General features: G+C 39.4%; 1 protein-coding gene across 1 annotated transcript; it reads left to right on the top strand.

The window, feature by feature from the left end:
- The first annotated feature begins 906 nt into the window (after positions 1–906).
- Positions 907–12,023, top strand: psmc6 (proteasome 26S subunit, ATPase 6). Its single transcript, XM_041958335.1, has 14 exons — positions 907–996; positions 1,556–1,635; positions 2,289–2,328; positions 2,924–2,976; positions 5,513–5,580; positions 6,208–6,322; positions 6,589–6,676; positions 7,023–7,084; positions 7,175–7,298; positions 8,581–8,642; positions 8,997–9,117; positions 9,203–9,283; positions 11,309–11,380; positions 11,486–12,023. The coding sequence occupies exons 1-14, from the start codon at positions 912–914 to the stop codon at positions 11,602–11,604; spliced, it is 1,170 nt and encodes a 389-aa protein (XP_041814269.1). The 5' UTR covers positions 907–911; the 3' UTR covers positions 11,605–12,023.
- The last annotated feature ends 4,091 nt before the right edge of the window (positions 12,024–16,114 follow it).

Below are 16,114 nucleotides of genomic sequence, written 5' to 3'. Positions count from 1 at the left end.
GCCGAGATAACAAGTGGGAATGAGAACATGAAAATGTATGCTGATAGCATCAGAATGGAGTGAACAGGTTTACTGCAGTAAAATGTTAATATGTAGTGATTCTGTGTCAGCCCTTACAAGCATTAAGTCAGGCACATCCAGAAGTCATCGGGATCTGGTGTATGATTTTCTGGTGTAAGAGATCTTGAGTGCAAACTCAAGAATAGTTAGACAAGGGAAGAACATTACATTCATGGGCGTCCCAGCACATCAGGTGTCCTGAGAAACACGAGCAGACAAAAGAAGGTAAAAGGCAAAAGAAGCAGTTAGAAAAGGAGTGGGTCAAGTCAATGTTAAATTATCCAAATCAGAGGGGACAGGCATAATGTGGAGAAAGATGACTCAACAACATATTTGGTATAATGCAATAAAAGGGAGACATTTACATCCAATATAAACAGTAGGTATGTTAAGAAGTAGAGGAAATAAGAGGAAAGAGCAAGTCATATGAAGCAGTGGGGCTTAGAATTGGGCAAAGCCACCTAAACAGTACACTTTTCATCATAAGGAAACATCCAATGGGCCTTTGCAATCAGTGTCATGAGGCCTGGACAGTTGAGCATATTATCATGCAGGAAATTTATACAGTCTACAATTTACACATTTACGGAAAATTGGGACAACATTAAATGTATTTTAAGGGATAATGTGCAAGGGAGGAAATGGACATTTCGTTTTCTAACGAGGACTGGACTGGAGAGGTGACGCTCACGGAGTGCTAAAGGATATCCCCGTAAAACACAGTTAATAAACATCATGGATGCTGGCTGCCGTAAAAAGCTCAAGGAAGAAGATGAAGAAGTGACGGAGGCGGCCGCTGAAAGCAAAACGCTGTAGTGACGCTGCAGTTTCCCAGCATTCAGTGGGGCATCATGGCGGACACCAGAGAGAAAGCGCTGCAGGATTATAGGAAAAAATTACTCGAACACAAAGAAGTTGACGGCCGGTTAAAAGAATGTAAGAGACAGTTTAAAAGTTTGACGTTTGTAGTGAGGCAGAAAACATCTGGTTTGTGATGATTAGAGACATATCACTGGATAGCTAGTATCAGCTAGCTGGACAGCTACCGAGTGCTTTGTCATGCCGTTAGCATCCTCATAGAAATGAATGGAAGTGAGCTGGTTGACGCTAGCAGTGCTGTCTTAGCTTAGGAGTAGTTAGTTGACAAACAATAGCAACATTAATGCCAGCGGTGTGCCTAACAGTAAACTGGTTGATAACTTGTAAAAGTCAGTTAACGTAAGCAATGTAGAAAGACAATGTAGCCATTTTATATATAGCTATACTACATAATTTATTTTTGTCGTAAAGTTATCTGTTTATCATATCAAGAGCTTCACGTTAAGCTGTGGACAGCTAATGTTGCCTTAACTAACCTACATTAACATGGATGTTTGACAATGTGAGCCTCCAAGTTAACCGAAGCTGCAACACAAATGGTGTATTGGCTGTGATTTTGTTTAAAAACGAAAACTACAGTCAATAAGTTCTCATTCTGGGTATCTATTTTTTTCAGTGAGAGAGCAGCTGAGGGAACAAACTAAACAGTACGAGAAATCAGAGAATGACCTAAAAGCTCTGCAAAGTGTCGGTCAGGTAAGAATATTGTCTCTAACTTCATTGTTGCTCTTTGGAGCTCACTTGTGGTTTATTAATTGCAATTAACAAATTATATTTTCTGCTGCCATACAACTGCTTAACTATTTAAAATGATTAGACCAAGACCTGGCCAGCCAGGACTAATAGTGTTGGTGCTGTGCTATTTAAGAACTTCAGTCACATCCTTCTGTATTATTTCATATTGCCAGGAGAGAAGACAGAAATTGACTTTTTTCATTTCTGACAATGTGTTGGGAAGGTTTCTTCAAATTCATTTTATATGCAGATATAATTGTATTCTGATGATGATGTTAAACATGGAATGGATAAAAATTTCTATTTAATTCAGCACCACCCAGCCAACTTATTTTCACAGTCTATACTTTCAGCGCATGCGTATATGGTAATGCTAAAATAGAACACTTGATGGATTTATCATATTTTCCCTCATGTTTATGACACGTCACAAATTTTGTCTACATGCTAAAATAGAGTTAAAGATTTTGGTCTGAGTGTGGTTAAGAGAGATGAGAAGATTCTGTGGCTGGAGACTGTGGAAGGGACCTTACTTGACAAATGGCAGTGAAAGGATCAGAGGCTGATTTTATTCTGTCTTTACTAACTACATCTACCTGCCTTATTCCCTGCAGATTGTTGGAGAAGTGCTCAAACAGCTGACTGAGGAGAAATGTAAGTTCATTGGTAGAGATCTCACACATTTACAGGTTTCACAGCAAAGGTAGTACAGGCAAAATTATTGCAGGGGAATAATTTTAGTTTATTAATTACCACAGACCTTTTCTCAATCAGTCAGAAAAGGGTACATGACTTGCATGAAACCGTGGTGAGCCTTGCTGATTTTCTACCATCGCTCCACTTGGTCCCTGCAGTGCTGTCCATATGACTGCATGGTTGTTTCCAGCCCCACATTGATCTTCTTGTCGGCTTAACAACTGTGCACTGAGCTCATTTGGTTTCTGTTCATTAAGTTAACAAATAGATGCAGACAGAAACTACACCAAAATACTTCCAGAATGAGGATCATCAGTCATTCTTCATCACGGTCTCAACAAAATATTGCTGTGTGCATTAATCGGCAGCACACTACTTTCATGTTTTCTTATGGCCCCTCTCCTCTCTTTTTCCTCTACTCTTGCTTCCCTCGCAACTGCTCTGGCAGGTTACGGAGGATCGAGCTCTTGAAGCTTGGCAATCAATGAAAAATGACGAATAACAACAACTGTGTTATCTCGGATGTGCTAATGTCTTTTTTGTTCATTTCCAGTCATTGTCAAGGCCACCAACGGCCCCCGATATGTGGTTGGATGCCGCAGACAGGTAGGTGCTGAACAGATATTTATATGTCAAACATTTTGTAATGTATTATCTTCTCCAGGGTTTCCTAGCCCTTTCTGATCAATGCCACAACTTATAGGGCTAATTAAATTATAACACCATGTATTTGTGCGTTGTCAAATGTTATGGGATTCGATTGTGGCATATTCAGTTTCATTTTCAAGACACTGAAGGACATTTCCATCAATCAAAAATGAATGTATTGCAAACTTACTTGCATGTATTTGTGTCCTGACCCAGAGGTTCAGAAGCTGTCATAAACTGTGCAGAACATTGGGATCACCTGTAATAGACAGATCAATTGACACTATTTAACTATGTAGTATAGATGAATGGAAGCCGATATGTATATAACGATTCTAGGTGTTTTGAATATGAGAAGCATGCAAAAGAGCATAACAATTTAAATGAAATTATTATTCGGGGTGGATGACTTGAAGTTAAGTGGCATTTCACCATCTGTTTGCAAAAAAAAGTAGGATAAAGATTTTAGTGTCTCCAGTGGGAGCTGTGTTAAGTCAGGGTAAATGTCCTCAAGTGATGTCACTTCAGTTGGTGTCGATTGGGGCTGAAGTCAACAAATTTGAAAATCTGGGGGTGTGGGGTTACAATTGAGTCATCTTTGTAAATTTCTCTTTGGAGATTAATAAAGTACCTACCTACCTAACTAAATTGTTGATTGGTAGTTTTTCCTGGATAGGACAAAAAGTTCCAAACGTTGTGGAGTTGCTACAATGGTCATTGGACCACTTGGGTTGTTCGTGCTCCTGGCTGGGTAACAGCAGTCGTTTGAGTCGTTGAAGTTACTGGGAGCCAGGTGTGGATGACAGTTGTAGGGAGTTTTCACATGAGGCCAGCTGTGAATAGTTGTTAACTCTCCTAGAAAGGGATGAAATGACAGTATTGTGGGTTGGGGATAAGTGGAATCTTAGACGACCTCCTCTAGGATTAGATGGTTTCTCTATTTTTATGTAAATTGTGTCCTTCACTCCTGTTTTAAACCTGTCCAAAATATGTATGCCGTTGTCCTCGAAAGAGTATCCCTTATCTTTCAGATGTAGGTGAACTGCTGAGTCTTGACCTGATGAATTAGCCCTCCTGTGCTAAGCCATGAGTTTGTTGGCGAGTTGTTTAGTTTCCTGTTAGTTTCCTTTCTGTCTTATGCTGGGATCAGACTACACAAATGTAGCCCGATTTTTTTTGTGGCTGACCAATTACCAGCATTGTGGTAATCGTGAACGACAATTGGGCGTCTTTCCCTGTGTAAGTGTGACATGCTAAGTGACCTGACGTGCAGTGTCTGGGGCGCCTCACGACACCCTGATGAAAAGTTTAGCCTGTCAGAATTTTTTTTCTTGCCAGGTCCAGTGTCACATGTCCCATGACATGTTCCTGAGCGTTGACCAATCAGGTGCTTTCTCCAGGGTGCAGTCAGGTAACCATGGTGAAGAGGAGGATGAGGAATTCTGAGGTTGCTGCTGTCATGTGGTACAACGTAAGAGAGGATATGTTTGTTGAGCTGTGGCAACAGTACCCCTGCCTATTTGACATTTTCTCAAGGGAGTACAATGACCAGTCAAAACAGACAAATGTTGGTGAGAAATAGCAGAAGTGCTTCATTGGCCAGGCGAGTAGCTGGCTATACTGTCATAACATAATGCCCGGTCCTAACTGCGGGAATATACTCATCATTATAAATTCCAGATCTAACATTATGGCCAACACAGCCAAGTCTGCTCCTTATAGAATAAATATTGAAATAAAATGACTATATATGAAACTCCAATGTGCCAATGTGTAGTCTTGCCAGTCACCTGACCAAGAGTTTATGGCACTGTGTTTGTTAGATCTGATACAGATGGACAGAGGACACTTATGGAATGAAAGAGTTATGTTTTTTTTTCTGTTCTTCACCACCTGCAGTGTTCCTGCATCTTGTGGATGTTTTCACAAAGGCGTAGTTACTATATCCACAGGCTTTAAGTGTATCCCTCAGATGTTTGCGCTCCTTCTCTTGGGCCTGGGCCTGGTAATTTTAGGCTCGAGTGGGTGGTGAGAGTCAAAGAGTAAGTATTGGTATGTGTGTGTTGCTTTCCTATATACTCCAACTTGGAGGCTCCTGTCCTTTTCACTGTTTACGGCAGTCCAAAAAGGCCAAGCTGTTGTTTCTGACATTGTCTCGTATGATCTCGTATGAACGTGCTTCTGTCCATTGAGTTCTGTGAAGACGAGCACTTGTTCAGTTTTGATTTTGATCCATGTGTGGTCCGTGTCTGTGGTTCACACCTGCGACTACAGTTTCACAGCCACAAGCACAAACAACCCAACTGGTTTCAATAACCATGATAATGACCCCGCAGAGGTTAAAATCGTGGTAATCCCCATTGATCAGGTTGAACTGAAGAAGCCCCTTGAATGAGAGCTGAACCATTTTCAGGTTTCTAGAACCAAGTCCAACTGCCTCTGATTTAACCAAGAATCTTTAAAGACATGTTATCCACAATGTTTTTCATCCCAGTTGGACAAGTCACAGCTGAAGCCTGGCACAAGAGTGGCTTTGGACATGACTACACTCACTATAATGAGGTAGGCTGGATATAATCATCACTTAGAATTGGTTAAACAGTGTGACAGGCTAATAAAAATGTTTTTATTGATGCTCCCTGTATCACCAGATTTCCCCAGCTGGTGATTAATAAAGTTGATCTTATCGTTATAGGGATCTAACAGTACACATGTTTATGCTGAACACTGGGTGGATAATTATATGCTGTATCTTGGCATATGTCCTTCTCTGTATAACATTTACGCAATGTCTTGCTGCAGATTTATACAGGACAGATTGATATAAACGACAAATGATTGTTTATCACAGAAGATGGCCACCAGGTGTTCACTAGGAAATTGTTAAGCTGAGGTGGTAAACCACCCAGATCAAGACCAATCCTGTCCTGTGTGTGCCTTTCAGAAAGGTTTGCAACCCATGAACCACTTTTTAGTGTTCACATTTGTAAGCTTTAAACATGTAGTATCTAGCAGTGACTAAATGAATGCAGTATGTACTAAACTGTGAATTTATTGTACCGTTACGCCTCTCAACCAATGAATGTTCAGCAAGAGATGATAGTGCATAGTGGTTTGATAAAGAGCAATGCACATATGGTACACGTTCATATAGTTTGTGCTCACCACATGTTTCATGTTCTTTTGAAGGTACCTGCCCAGGGAGGTGGACCCTCTGGTGTACAACATGTCCCATGAGGACCCTGGCAGTGTCTCGTACTCTGAGATTGGAGGCTTGTCTGAACAGATCCGTGAGCTGAGAGAGGTACAAAAAAGCCTCAGCAATCAATCAGCAATTGAATTGTACAAGACAGACTTTTAGGCAGTTTTTTCTCATAAATGTATTTGCATGATTTGCATTATGTGTTTTAGTTTAACACAGACAATATGTGTTTTTTAAGGTGACATTTGCATGGTTGCATTTTGTTCAGGAAGATCCTGATTAAGATAAGAAAGGCACGAATACCAGATCAAAACTTTCATTTTATTTTTTATCACTGCACAAATAAGGCTGCTGTTATTTCATGACAGGTGATTGAGCTGCCTCTGACCAACCCTGAGCTCTTCCAGAGAGTTGGGATCATTCCCCCTAAAGGCTGTCTGCTTTACGGGCCTCCAGGTAAGTAGATCAGTGAAAAGTTTTAGTGGAAAAAAAACTTAATAAATCTTTAACAGGCTGCATCACAAACCAATCACATCCATGCCATTTGAGAACAAAAACATTTAAGCAAGTATTTGTTTATGAGAAATTATTTATCATTATTCATTTCTGAGTCTTATTGTATTGCTATAAGGTCCATATGTGTTTTAATTTTATGATACACATATGATTACACTATAAAAGTGTAACGTAATTACAATTACCAGTTGCCCCTTGGGTACGAATAAAGGTCTTGAAATTGAACATTTAGCAGTTTTAGATTCACTGTTTATCTGATATTCAGGATAGATTCTTTCTGTAACAGGCACTGGGAAGACTCTTCTTGCTAGAGCAGTGGCCAGTCAGCTGGACTGTAACTTCCTCAAGGTGAGTTTTGGCATGTCATGGTGCACTGCCACAGTGCACTCAAGTGTAATGCAATGCACTCAGTTGATGATGTCTGTGTGTGTGCTGCAGGTGGTGTCCAGCTCCATCGTGGACAAATACATTGGTGAGAGCGCCAGGCTGATCAGAGAGATGTTCAACTACGCTAGAGACCACCAGCCATGCATCATCTTTATGGATGAGATCGATGCCATTGGTGAGTGACCATGAAGATCTGGTTTGGGTTTTGTCTTTCCTTGAGTTGTACTATTTTAGTTTAGGTTTAATGTTTTTTAAAGAGTATATGCATTTTTCATCATCTCAACTTGACGCTGCAATTAAAGCTTTTACATATCTGCTAACTGTAAGGCTTCTATTATGAAGCAACAAAATCTTCCTGTACCCTTCTTCAAATATGTTACTGACTGTTTTGAGGTTGTGTAGTTCCTCACCTGGTGCTTCCCAAATTCCACAATCAGCTCCTTGGTTTTGCTGACATTCAGTGAGATGCCGTTGTCCTGACACCAGAGTGTCAGATTGTCCGCCTTCTCCTGGTTGGTCCTCTTATCCTGATTGGCAATCAGGGCTACCACAGCTGTATCATCTGCAAGTTTAATTCTCAGAGCTTCCACAGCCCCAGCGGACCACTGCGTAAAAGATTGCAAATGCAACTGCAGAGTCATAAAAAGTTTTGCTGCTTTCAGCAGATGGAGACGACTTTGGTCCTTCTTGTTCAGGGCATCTGTACTGGTGGTCCAGTCCAGTTTGTGATTGAGGTGCACGCGCAGGTATTTGTACTCCCCAACGCTCTCAATGTCCAAACCTTCGATGCTTATTGGTGTGATCTGTGACATCTTCCTGTAGAAGTCTATCACCATCTCTTTGGTCTTGCTGCCATTGATGTGCAGGTGGTTCAGTCCACACGAGTTGACAAAGTTGGTGGTGTTGTTCAGAAGGTAGCACAGGATGTTTCTGAAGAGTTTTATCAGGATTGCTCAGTGTGATAGACATGCCCACTTTCAGCAATCATTATGAGACTTCAGATTTTGGTTAAGCATGTACTCTTGAATTAATGTGATTCTGTCTGCTGGGTTTTGAGGTACACATTTTGGTATTTGTGGCACCATCAGGTTGCATGGATTTTTAGGCCTTGATTACAGCACCACCATCAGAGTGACCATATTGGTCAAGCATCATGTTGTAGGTCATTCCGTCTCACGGCAATTTGAGCCGTTGTGGCACAAAAATTATTGTAAGAAACAAGCAGACAGACAATCGGGTTCTGCCAGTTCGGGGCATTACACTAGACACTTCAATTAGAGTACTTATTAACTCCAATAGGCACTGAATATACAGTGTTTTTCATTATTGCAAACAAGGAGCTGCACATCAATACAGTGGTTGAGATTCTGTTCTCAGGGCTTAATTACTTGTCACTAATTACTATGACCTGCCACCCTTTGTGGTCATCTATTTTGTTTGTGTGATGTTCCCTGTAGGTGGCCGTCGTTTCTCTGAGGGAACCTCTGCTGACAGAGAGATCCAGAGGACTCTGATGGAGGTAGCTGAGCCACTGTAGTGTCCCAGGCTTTTAAGACCAAAACACACATCACAACATCCACCAACTAACAATTTGCTGACCTTTAAATGAAATAGGGACAGATGCTGTAGCACACTACAGTCTATCTGCAATAAGAAAGCTCTGCTCATTTTAAATAAATGAACTTGTGAAGAGCAGTATCTTTCACTTATTCAGTAAACTTAACTTTATAACTGCAAAGCACGTCCAATGTGTTATGTTTAAAAGATGTTTAACTTTTATCATTTTTGTTGCAAGTGCAACAAAGTCAGCATCGTGGATAGATGATTAAAAGCGGTGATTGAGTGGTTTAATGCATCGTGTGTGTCATGTCAGCTTCTGAACCAGATGGACGGCTTTGACACACTGCACAGAGTCAAGATGATCATGGCCACCAACAGACCTGACACTCTGGACCCTGCCCTGCTGCGGCCTGGCAGATTGGACCGTAAAATCCGTAAGATTTCCTGCTCCTGTTCGTCATCTATGTGTCATCTTTCTGTGACCACGCAGCAAATCTGGTGTCCTCTTCTGTTCTTCAGACATCGAACTGCCCAACGAACAGGCTCGTCTGGACATCCTCAAAATCCACTCCAGTCCCATCACTAAACATGGAGAAATAGGTTTGTGTGCAAAACTGACATCTTGATGAGTTTGCCTCCTCTTCATCATAAAAACACACTTCATTCAAACAGAATAGAAACAAAATAAAACTCACCTAAACAGTCTGTTAGTTTATCCACTTTTTCAGCAACCACCAAGTCTGTTTGGTCGAAATAAACCCTTAGTTTGCAGAGTTAGTTGTGGAAAAACTGTGGCTCTACATGCTGTTTATCACTGCTCTTCATTTTACTGGGCTCGCTGCACAGAATCTGTCACTGGATGCAATTCTCACTCATTCTTCAGAGGCAGACTATTAAATTAGCAATATAAAAATGCCAAAAATCTTCATTGCTGATAGCCAGTATATTTGTTCAATTGCCCAACGTCCTTGCATTACATAAATAAAAACGAAAGGGCATAAAATCGGCAGTTCATTTATTTAAGTATTTATAAGTATAGTTTACTTGAAGGATATGTAAACATAATTACACATCATACTTAACTTGTGATTTTGAGAGGCAAGTGAGACAATTAGAGGGAGAGGACGAGTAAGATAACTTTATAACTTTATTAATCCCCAGCTGGGGAAATCTGGTGTTATAGGCAGCATCAATAAAAATAGCAAAGGCAATAGAAAATAAAAAATATACAAAATATGAAATAAGAAGTTGACTATGTATATGTGCATTTTATACAAAGGACTATAGAAAATATTCTGCCAATGGAAAGTACTTGAGAAATATTGAAAAATAATTGCACATGGTTATGGATATATCAAGTACAGTATTTGCTCAGTTGTACAGTAGATGAATATAAATATCTACTGTACAAATAAGAATATGTGCCACAGTGGAAATAAAAATATGCGTTGTGTAGGATGGATTGGAAAAAGGAATGTAGTATTGCACAGCTTATATATCATGTATGGCGTAGAAGCATGTTTTACGGTAGTGCAAAGGAAAAACTGTGTGAACACAGTGCTACATTAAACAGTGCTGGAGTTGAATCACCTGACAGCTGTTGGAATGAAGGACCTGTGGTAGCGCTCCTTCTTACACACTGGATGCAGCAGTCTGTTGCTGAAGCTCTGAGGGCCAGCACAGTGTCATGCAGGGGGTGAGAGGGGTTGTCAGTGATGGATGTCAGCCTGGCTAGCATCCTCCTTTCGATTAGAAAAATTGGTGGAAGAGATAGTAAAAATACAGTCATTTGTGGACCAAAATTCTGTGGCTCTATGGAATGCTTCTGTTTGCTTGATTTGTCATTCTGAGGTTAAAAATTATGAGATTTGTGGGAAAATATTTAAACGGGAGGACAGAAGGAGAGAAGGAGGGCTCCCAGGTCTGGTTAATACTTAACCCCATGCACACCTAAGTTGGTGAAACTGGTCCACTGGGTTTTCAAGTACATATTTTTAGTATCTGTAATGCTCTTATGGGCCGACCTTTAATCAAAATGATTTGGTAGGCTTATTCCCAGTCACTGCCTGAAGATATCATTTGTGATGATTAGACAAGTCCATAACGAGTTATGGCCATTTCCTGCTAAGCCCCACCCTTTGTGAAGTTTTTGGGGTGATGGTGGCCATGTTTTCAACAGATCTTTCTCATTTGTGATGAAATGTGCATCTCATTTCTTTGAAATCAAAATGTTTTTGAATACATTTTGTTTTTGGAAATTCATTGATATACTTTGGGTTTTGGTGAATAAACACCATGTATATTTATTTGCCATCCCATAAACATTTTTCAGAACAGGAGATTTTATTCATTTTCTTGCTCAAATTTGGGTGATGAATAAAGTCTATGGAGATAATGGGTTACTATTGTTGTTACTTAGAGCTGAATTGGTCAATTGATAGCAAAAAGCTTGAACTACATTTTGGTTTTGGCTATTTCATGAAGTCAATTATAAATTGATTAGTTAAATTAAGTTAAACAGATTAATTGACACTGAAAATAATCAGATGCAGGTCTATTTTTATTATTTCTATGCATTCATTAAAAATTTAACCTCAAGCTGCTTTTGCCTTTGGTTGTTTTCAGATTTTGAAGCCATTGTGAAGCTGTCAGATGGTTTCAATGGAGCTGATCTGAGAAACGTGTGCACAGAAGCAGGTTGGATATTAAACTGCCATTCAGTGTCATCATTATTTCCATTTCCTCAGTCCATGGTATCCATGCACAGCCCTGTTCATGTGGACGCGTTGTGTTTGTTTGCAGGTTTGTTTGCCATCCGCTCTGACCGTGAGTACGTCACCCAGGAAGACTTCATGAAAGCTGTCCGGAAGGTTGCTGATTCAAAGAAGCTGGAGTCCAAACTGGACTATAAGCCTGTTTAAATTCTCTCTGTGTAATAGTCCTTTTCTGATATTTTTCATTGCTTTTTCATGGATTTGCTGATTTGCTCTATGCCTCAAGGCCAGAAAAAAATTAACATTTGTCGGAAGCTACAGGAAAAAGTATGTTTTCCCCACAGCTGCCAACAAAGTGTCTAAATAACAGTAACTCCTGTTTCCACTTGTTTGTCTGACCCACCTCAGTGTTTACACTGGATCAAAGACTGATCCTTCTGGTATCCTACTAAATACTTTTACAACATTTATAAACTTAAAATAACTTAATGTACTGAAATATAGCATATATAAATTTATGACCATTCATTTCTCTCATTACCATCAATTGAGTATGATGGACATTCAGCATCTCAGTGACCGCGTTGTCAAAAATTCAATAAACGCATGACATTTTGAGTGTGAAAGTTTGTTCCTGACATTGGAAAAAGTTATATGAATTCACAAGGAAAATACGTCTTCAAGGGGGAACTTGAGGTTCTCACCAACTGATAACAAGCACAATTTACAACTCCATCGTCTGAGCACTGAAAAGGTTAAAGCTCTGGAAAAGAAGTAAACTAAGTCAAATTAGTTTGTCTAAATTTAAACTCAGTTTTGTGGTGAAAACAGAATTTGAATGTGTATTGGTAGCTTCACGTTGTTTTACAGCAGCATTTTAAATAATTTAATACTAAAGTCCTGTTCAATATGCATATATTGTTGAATAGGCAGATTTAGAAATACTGTCAAAAAATCATCAAATTGAGAAGACACTACCTTCCTTACCTTCGTGTGTCAATTCTCATTCATAGGCTGTCCTATATTTGAAAATATTCAGCTGACTCCCAGATACTCACTTGACCTTCACTACAACAAATTTGAAATGAGAAATGTACAACATATAGCATTATTGCCTCAACTATCAATATTGTAAAGCTCTGAGGTTTAAGAGTAGGCTTTCTTGCACATGACTTTGCCATGTAAATATTTTGATAAATTCAGCAGTAAACCAACATTAAAGTCATGACAGAAGTATTTAAGGACCTGTTCTACATCCACTGCTGCTCTGAGCTCTGGCTGCAGCTGGGGCAATCTGCAACGTGCTGCAGTAAAACAACCTGATAATAATCACAGAGGCATGTGAGGACCTGTTGTACAAGAATATTGTGGACTTTGCTGACAACAATTTGTTAATGTTTTTTCATGGAAAATTTTCAAATATATCTATATGGAAGTACATGTCCATTGCCCATTTGACTTCAGCAAGTACTTATTAAAAAGCTGAAAATCATCACAGAAGAATATGGATGAGTTTGCTGATAAAAAAATTCACTTAAGTATCATTATTCCTTTTTTTCACAAATCCTGAATCAGTTCTCTCTTTCCTAAATATATATGATATAGATATATTAGACCTGTTAATCCTCCCGCTTTCCTGTTAAAATATTTGTCTGTAAAACATCCATATTTTTAACCTTTCTATAAAAGAAAAAAAAAACCAGGTTGGCTGTAACAAGTAGTCATTCACTCAAATGGCACCCACCAGAAGAAGAAGAACAACAAGAACCTGTCAAAAAGTCTCAAAGCCTTTGCAAGTTTGTCGTCAAATGGGAGGAGGCTTACCTTCACTCAGTGAAGAGCAACATCCGTCAAAGTCATGTCTGACTTTAATGCACCACCTGGAGGGAAGGACTAAGTGATCCAGCATGACAAATCTTTCAAGCATAAGAGCACCCAAAAGATGCAGGAAAATGCTCCACCAATGACTGCATTTATACTCTCTCCAATCTCCAATTTTCCTTATCTCCCTGTCATCACGACTGAAGCTCAACGTGAGCTGCTCTGTTTCTATATAAATATAAATTTTTTTGTTGAAGCTTGCTAACCAGTATGTCTATGTGACATTTCAACACAAGTTTTTGATCCAGCCAGCCACATCCAGCCAAGATATTTATACCCTGAGACCCTCCCATTACGATGTCCATTCAAAGTGGCAATATGCAAACCAATGTCAACAACATCTGTGGCTCTAGAGAATAGCAAACATTTAGCCTTGTTTGCATTCAGGACTACTTGCAAGTTAAAAGATGTATCTTGCAATTTATTAAAGGCTTGTAGGAGGTCAGTGCTCAATGTATAATATTAGCAAAGCAGTACAGAGCTGTATCGTCCACATAAAAATGGGTGTTTGGTGATGAGGATGTTATACTGTTAATAGAAATTGTGACCAAGACAGGACCCAATATTAACCATTGTAGGAAGTCCTGAAGCCATTTACATGACTTAGCTTAGCTTCTAGGAGCATAGTCTAATAATAATCTACAAAGAGGGCAGCACAATATTTCCCTATATATAGAGGATTTGCTTTTATTTACCTTTACTGCTTGCAGTTTGTAAGAGAGGTAGAGATCAATTGTATGTCATAATTGGCCTTGCTTCTCTGAAGGAGGATGTGCATTTATTTCTGAGTTGTCTCAGAAAGCAAGTTGTCAGAGTAAGCAAGTGGGCTACTTCACCAGTTCACCTTGCTATTGCCCGGTCTTTTTCCCTTACCTTGAACATCATTGATCGTTCTGTGGGGAGCCATGAGCTTGAACCATCTCTAAGCGGGCAGTGCATACTTTTTTGGTGAAATAAAACTCCACCACAGAGTCCAAAAAGGTCCTCAGGAATGTCCCCTACACCCCAAAAGACCAGAGTCTCCTCAGCAGACACAGTCTGCTCTGGCCTTTCGTTTAACCCCCCTCGATGTGAAGTGTAGTTATTGTATTGTATATTGTATTAGGAATCAGCCTGTTCGGAAATTTGCTTTGCTAATTGCCAAGCTAACTGGCTAGCCTAGTTAGATTGCCCAATATTACTGTACAGACATGCATGCATTTGTTTCTTGGCACTTTATTACAGAAATTAAAAAAACAGACACCACTATGATGTACCATTTGTAGCTCTTGTACTATTACAAAGAGCTATGATTCAAGGGTCCCACCATGTTATGCACAAAATTTATGTGCACTTGTTGAAACTTGAAATCTATAATAGAGGTCTTATACTTAACATTCCTAAAACAGACAACTTTTACTCGTGATTCTCTGAATTTTGTCGTCTTCCATAAAAATCGCTTATGATGCAGCACAGATTCTTTTAAATGCATGAAAATGCATTATACTATACTACAGCGAAAGATTATGATGAACCATGCATTACTCTAGATCAGGCATGTCAAACCTATTCCATAAAGAGCCATGTGGCTGCAGGTTTTCATTCCACCAAGGAAAAGCACACCAGACTGGACTCATTTCATCAGCTGATCTCAGTCTTCAGCTGACTAGCTACTAAGCTACAAATCATTGCAAGTTACATCTGTTATGTTTCGTGAAAGCATTATGTGTGTTTAGGAATGCAATCACACAGCATTATGAGTGTATTATAATTCACAATGAATTCCTATGTAACATTCTCTCTCTCTCTGTGCATATATAAATGGAGTTAACATAAATAGTAATCTGTATGTTGCAGTATCCGTGTTTTTTATGTAAACATGAAAACTTCATTTCTTCCTCTATAATCTCAAATTGATCACCTCTGTCATGTGACAAATTTCACAAAGGTTTAAAGTAAGAAAATCATGCAGGTTTCTGTCTTTTGCCACAACAAAGCTGATAGGTCTGTGTTTGGTTCAGTGTCTGAATTCAATGATGGCAGCCTCTAGTTCATAATATACACTACATGGCCAAAAGTTGGCAGACACCCTTACCAATTATTGAATTCAGGTGTTTCAGCTACACTCATTGCTAACAGGTATAAAATCCAGCCCATAGCCATGACATTTCAGATAAACACTTTAGAATCTAGAATGGGTCACAAAGAGCTAGGTGACAAAACACTTGAAATTTATGCCCCACTAGATCTACCCCAGTGAACCAAGTGCTTGCTCATGGGGGAATTGTTGGGTCTCTGTAGATAAAGAGTTTGGTCTGTACCTGCTCTATATGGAAAGTGTCCTGAGACAACTTCAGTAGTGATTTGGTGTTATATAAATAACACTGAATTGAGTTGACTGTAAGTGTTACTATTGTGTGAGAGTGGGGCCAATGAGTGCTGAAGCACATAGTGCACCATGTCTAACAAGCTCACTTTGTGTGATGGTCATATAGTGTGCTTATCTACTGAAACCACTTATCACTTTCATGTTTCCACCATACCAGTTGAGCTATAAACACTGAAACAACTGTTACCAGAAAAGATGGGATGCTGTGTAAAACTGAAAAAGAAACAGAATGTGATGATTTGCAAACTGAGAAATCTCTGCATCATTTTTGAAAATGATACCCTCATTTAGAATTTAATGGCAGCATCATGCTTAAAAAAAGTTGGGACAGTGGCAACAAAAGACTGGATGTGCTGAAAGAAAACAGCTGCTGGAACATCTTACAACTAATTAGGTTAACTGCCAACAAGTTAGTAGTATAATTCGGTACAAAAAGTGCAGCAGAGAGGCTGAGTCTTTCTGAAGATG

This window comes from Chelmon rostratus, chromosome 18 (assembly GCF_017976325.1).
Source record: "Chelmon rostratus isolate fCheRos1 chromosome 18, fCheRos1.pri, whole genome shotgun sequence".
Classification (NCBI taxonomy): Eukaryota; Metazoa; Chordata; class Actinopteri; order Chaetodontiformes; family Chaetodontidae; genus Chelmon; species Chelmon rostratus.
The sequence above is the reverse complement of the archived record's forward strand: the minus strand, read 5'-3'. Positions and strand labels throughout refer to the sequence as shown.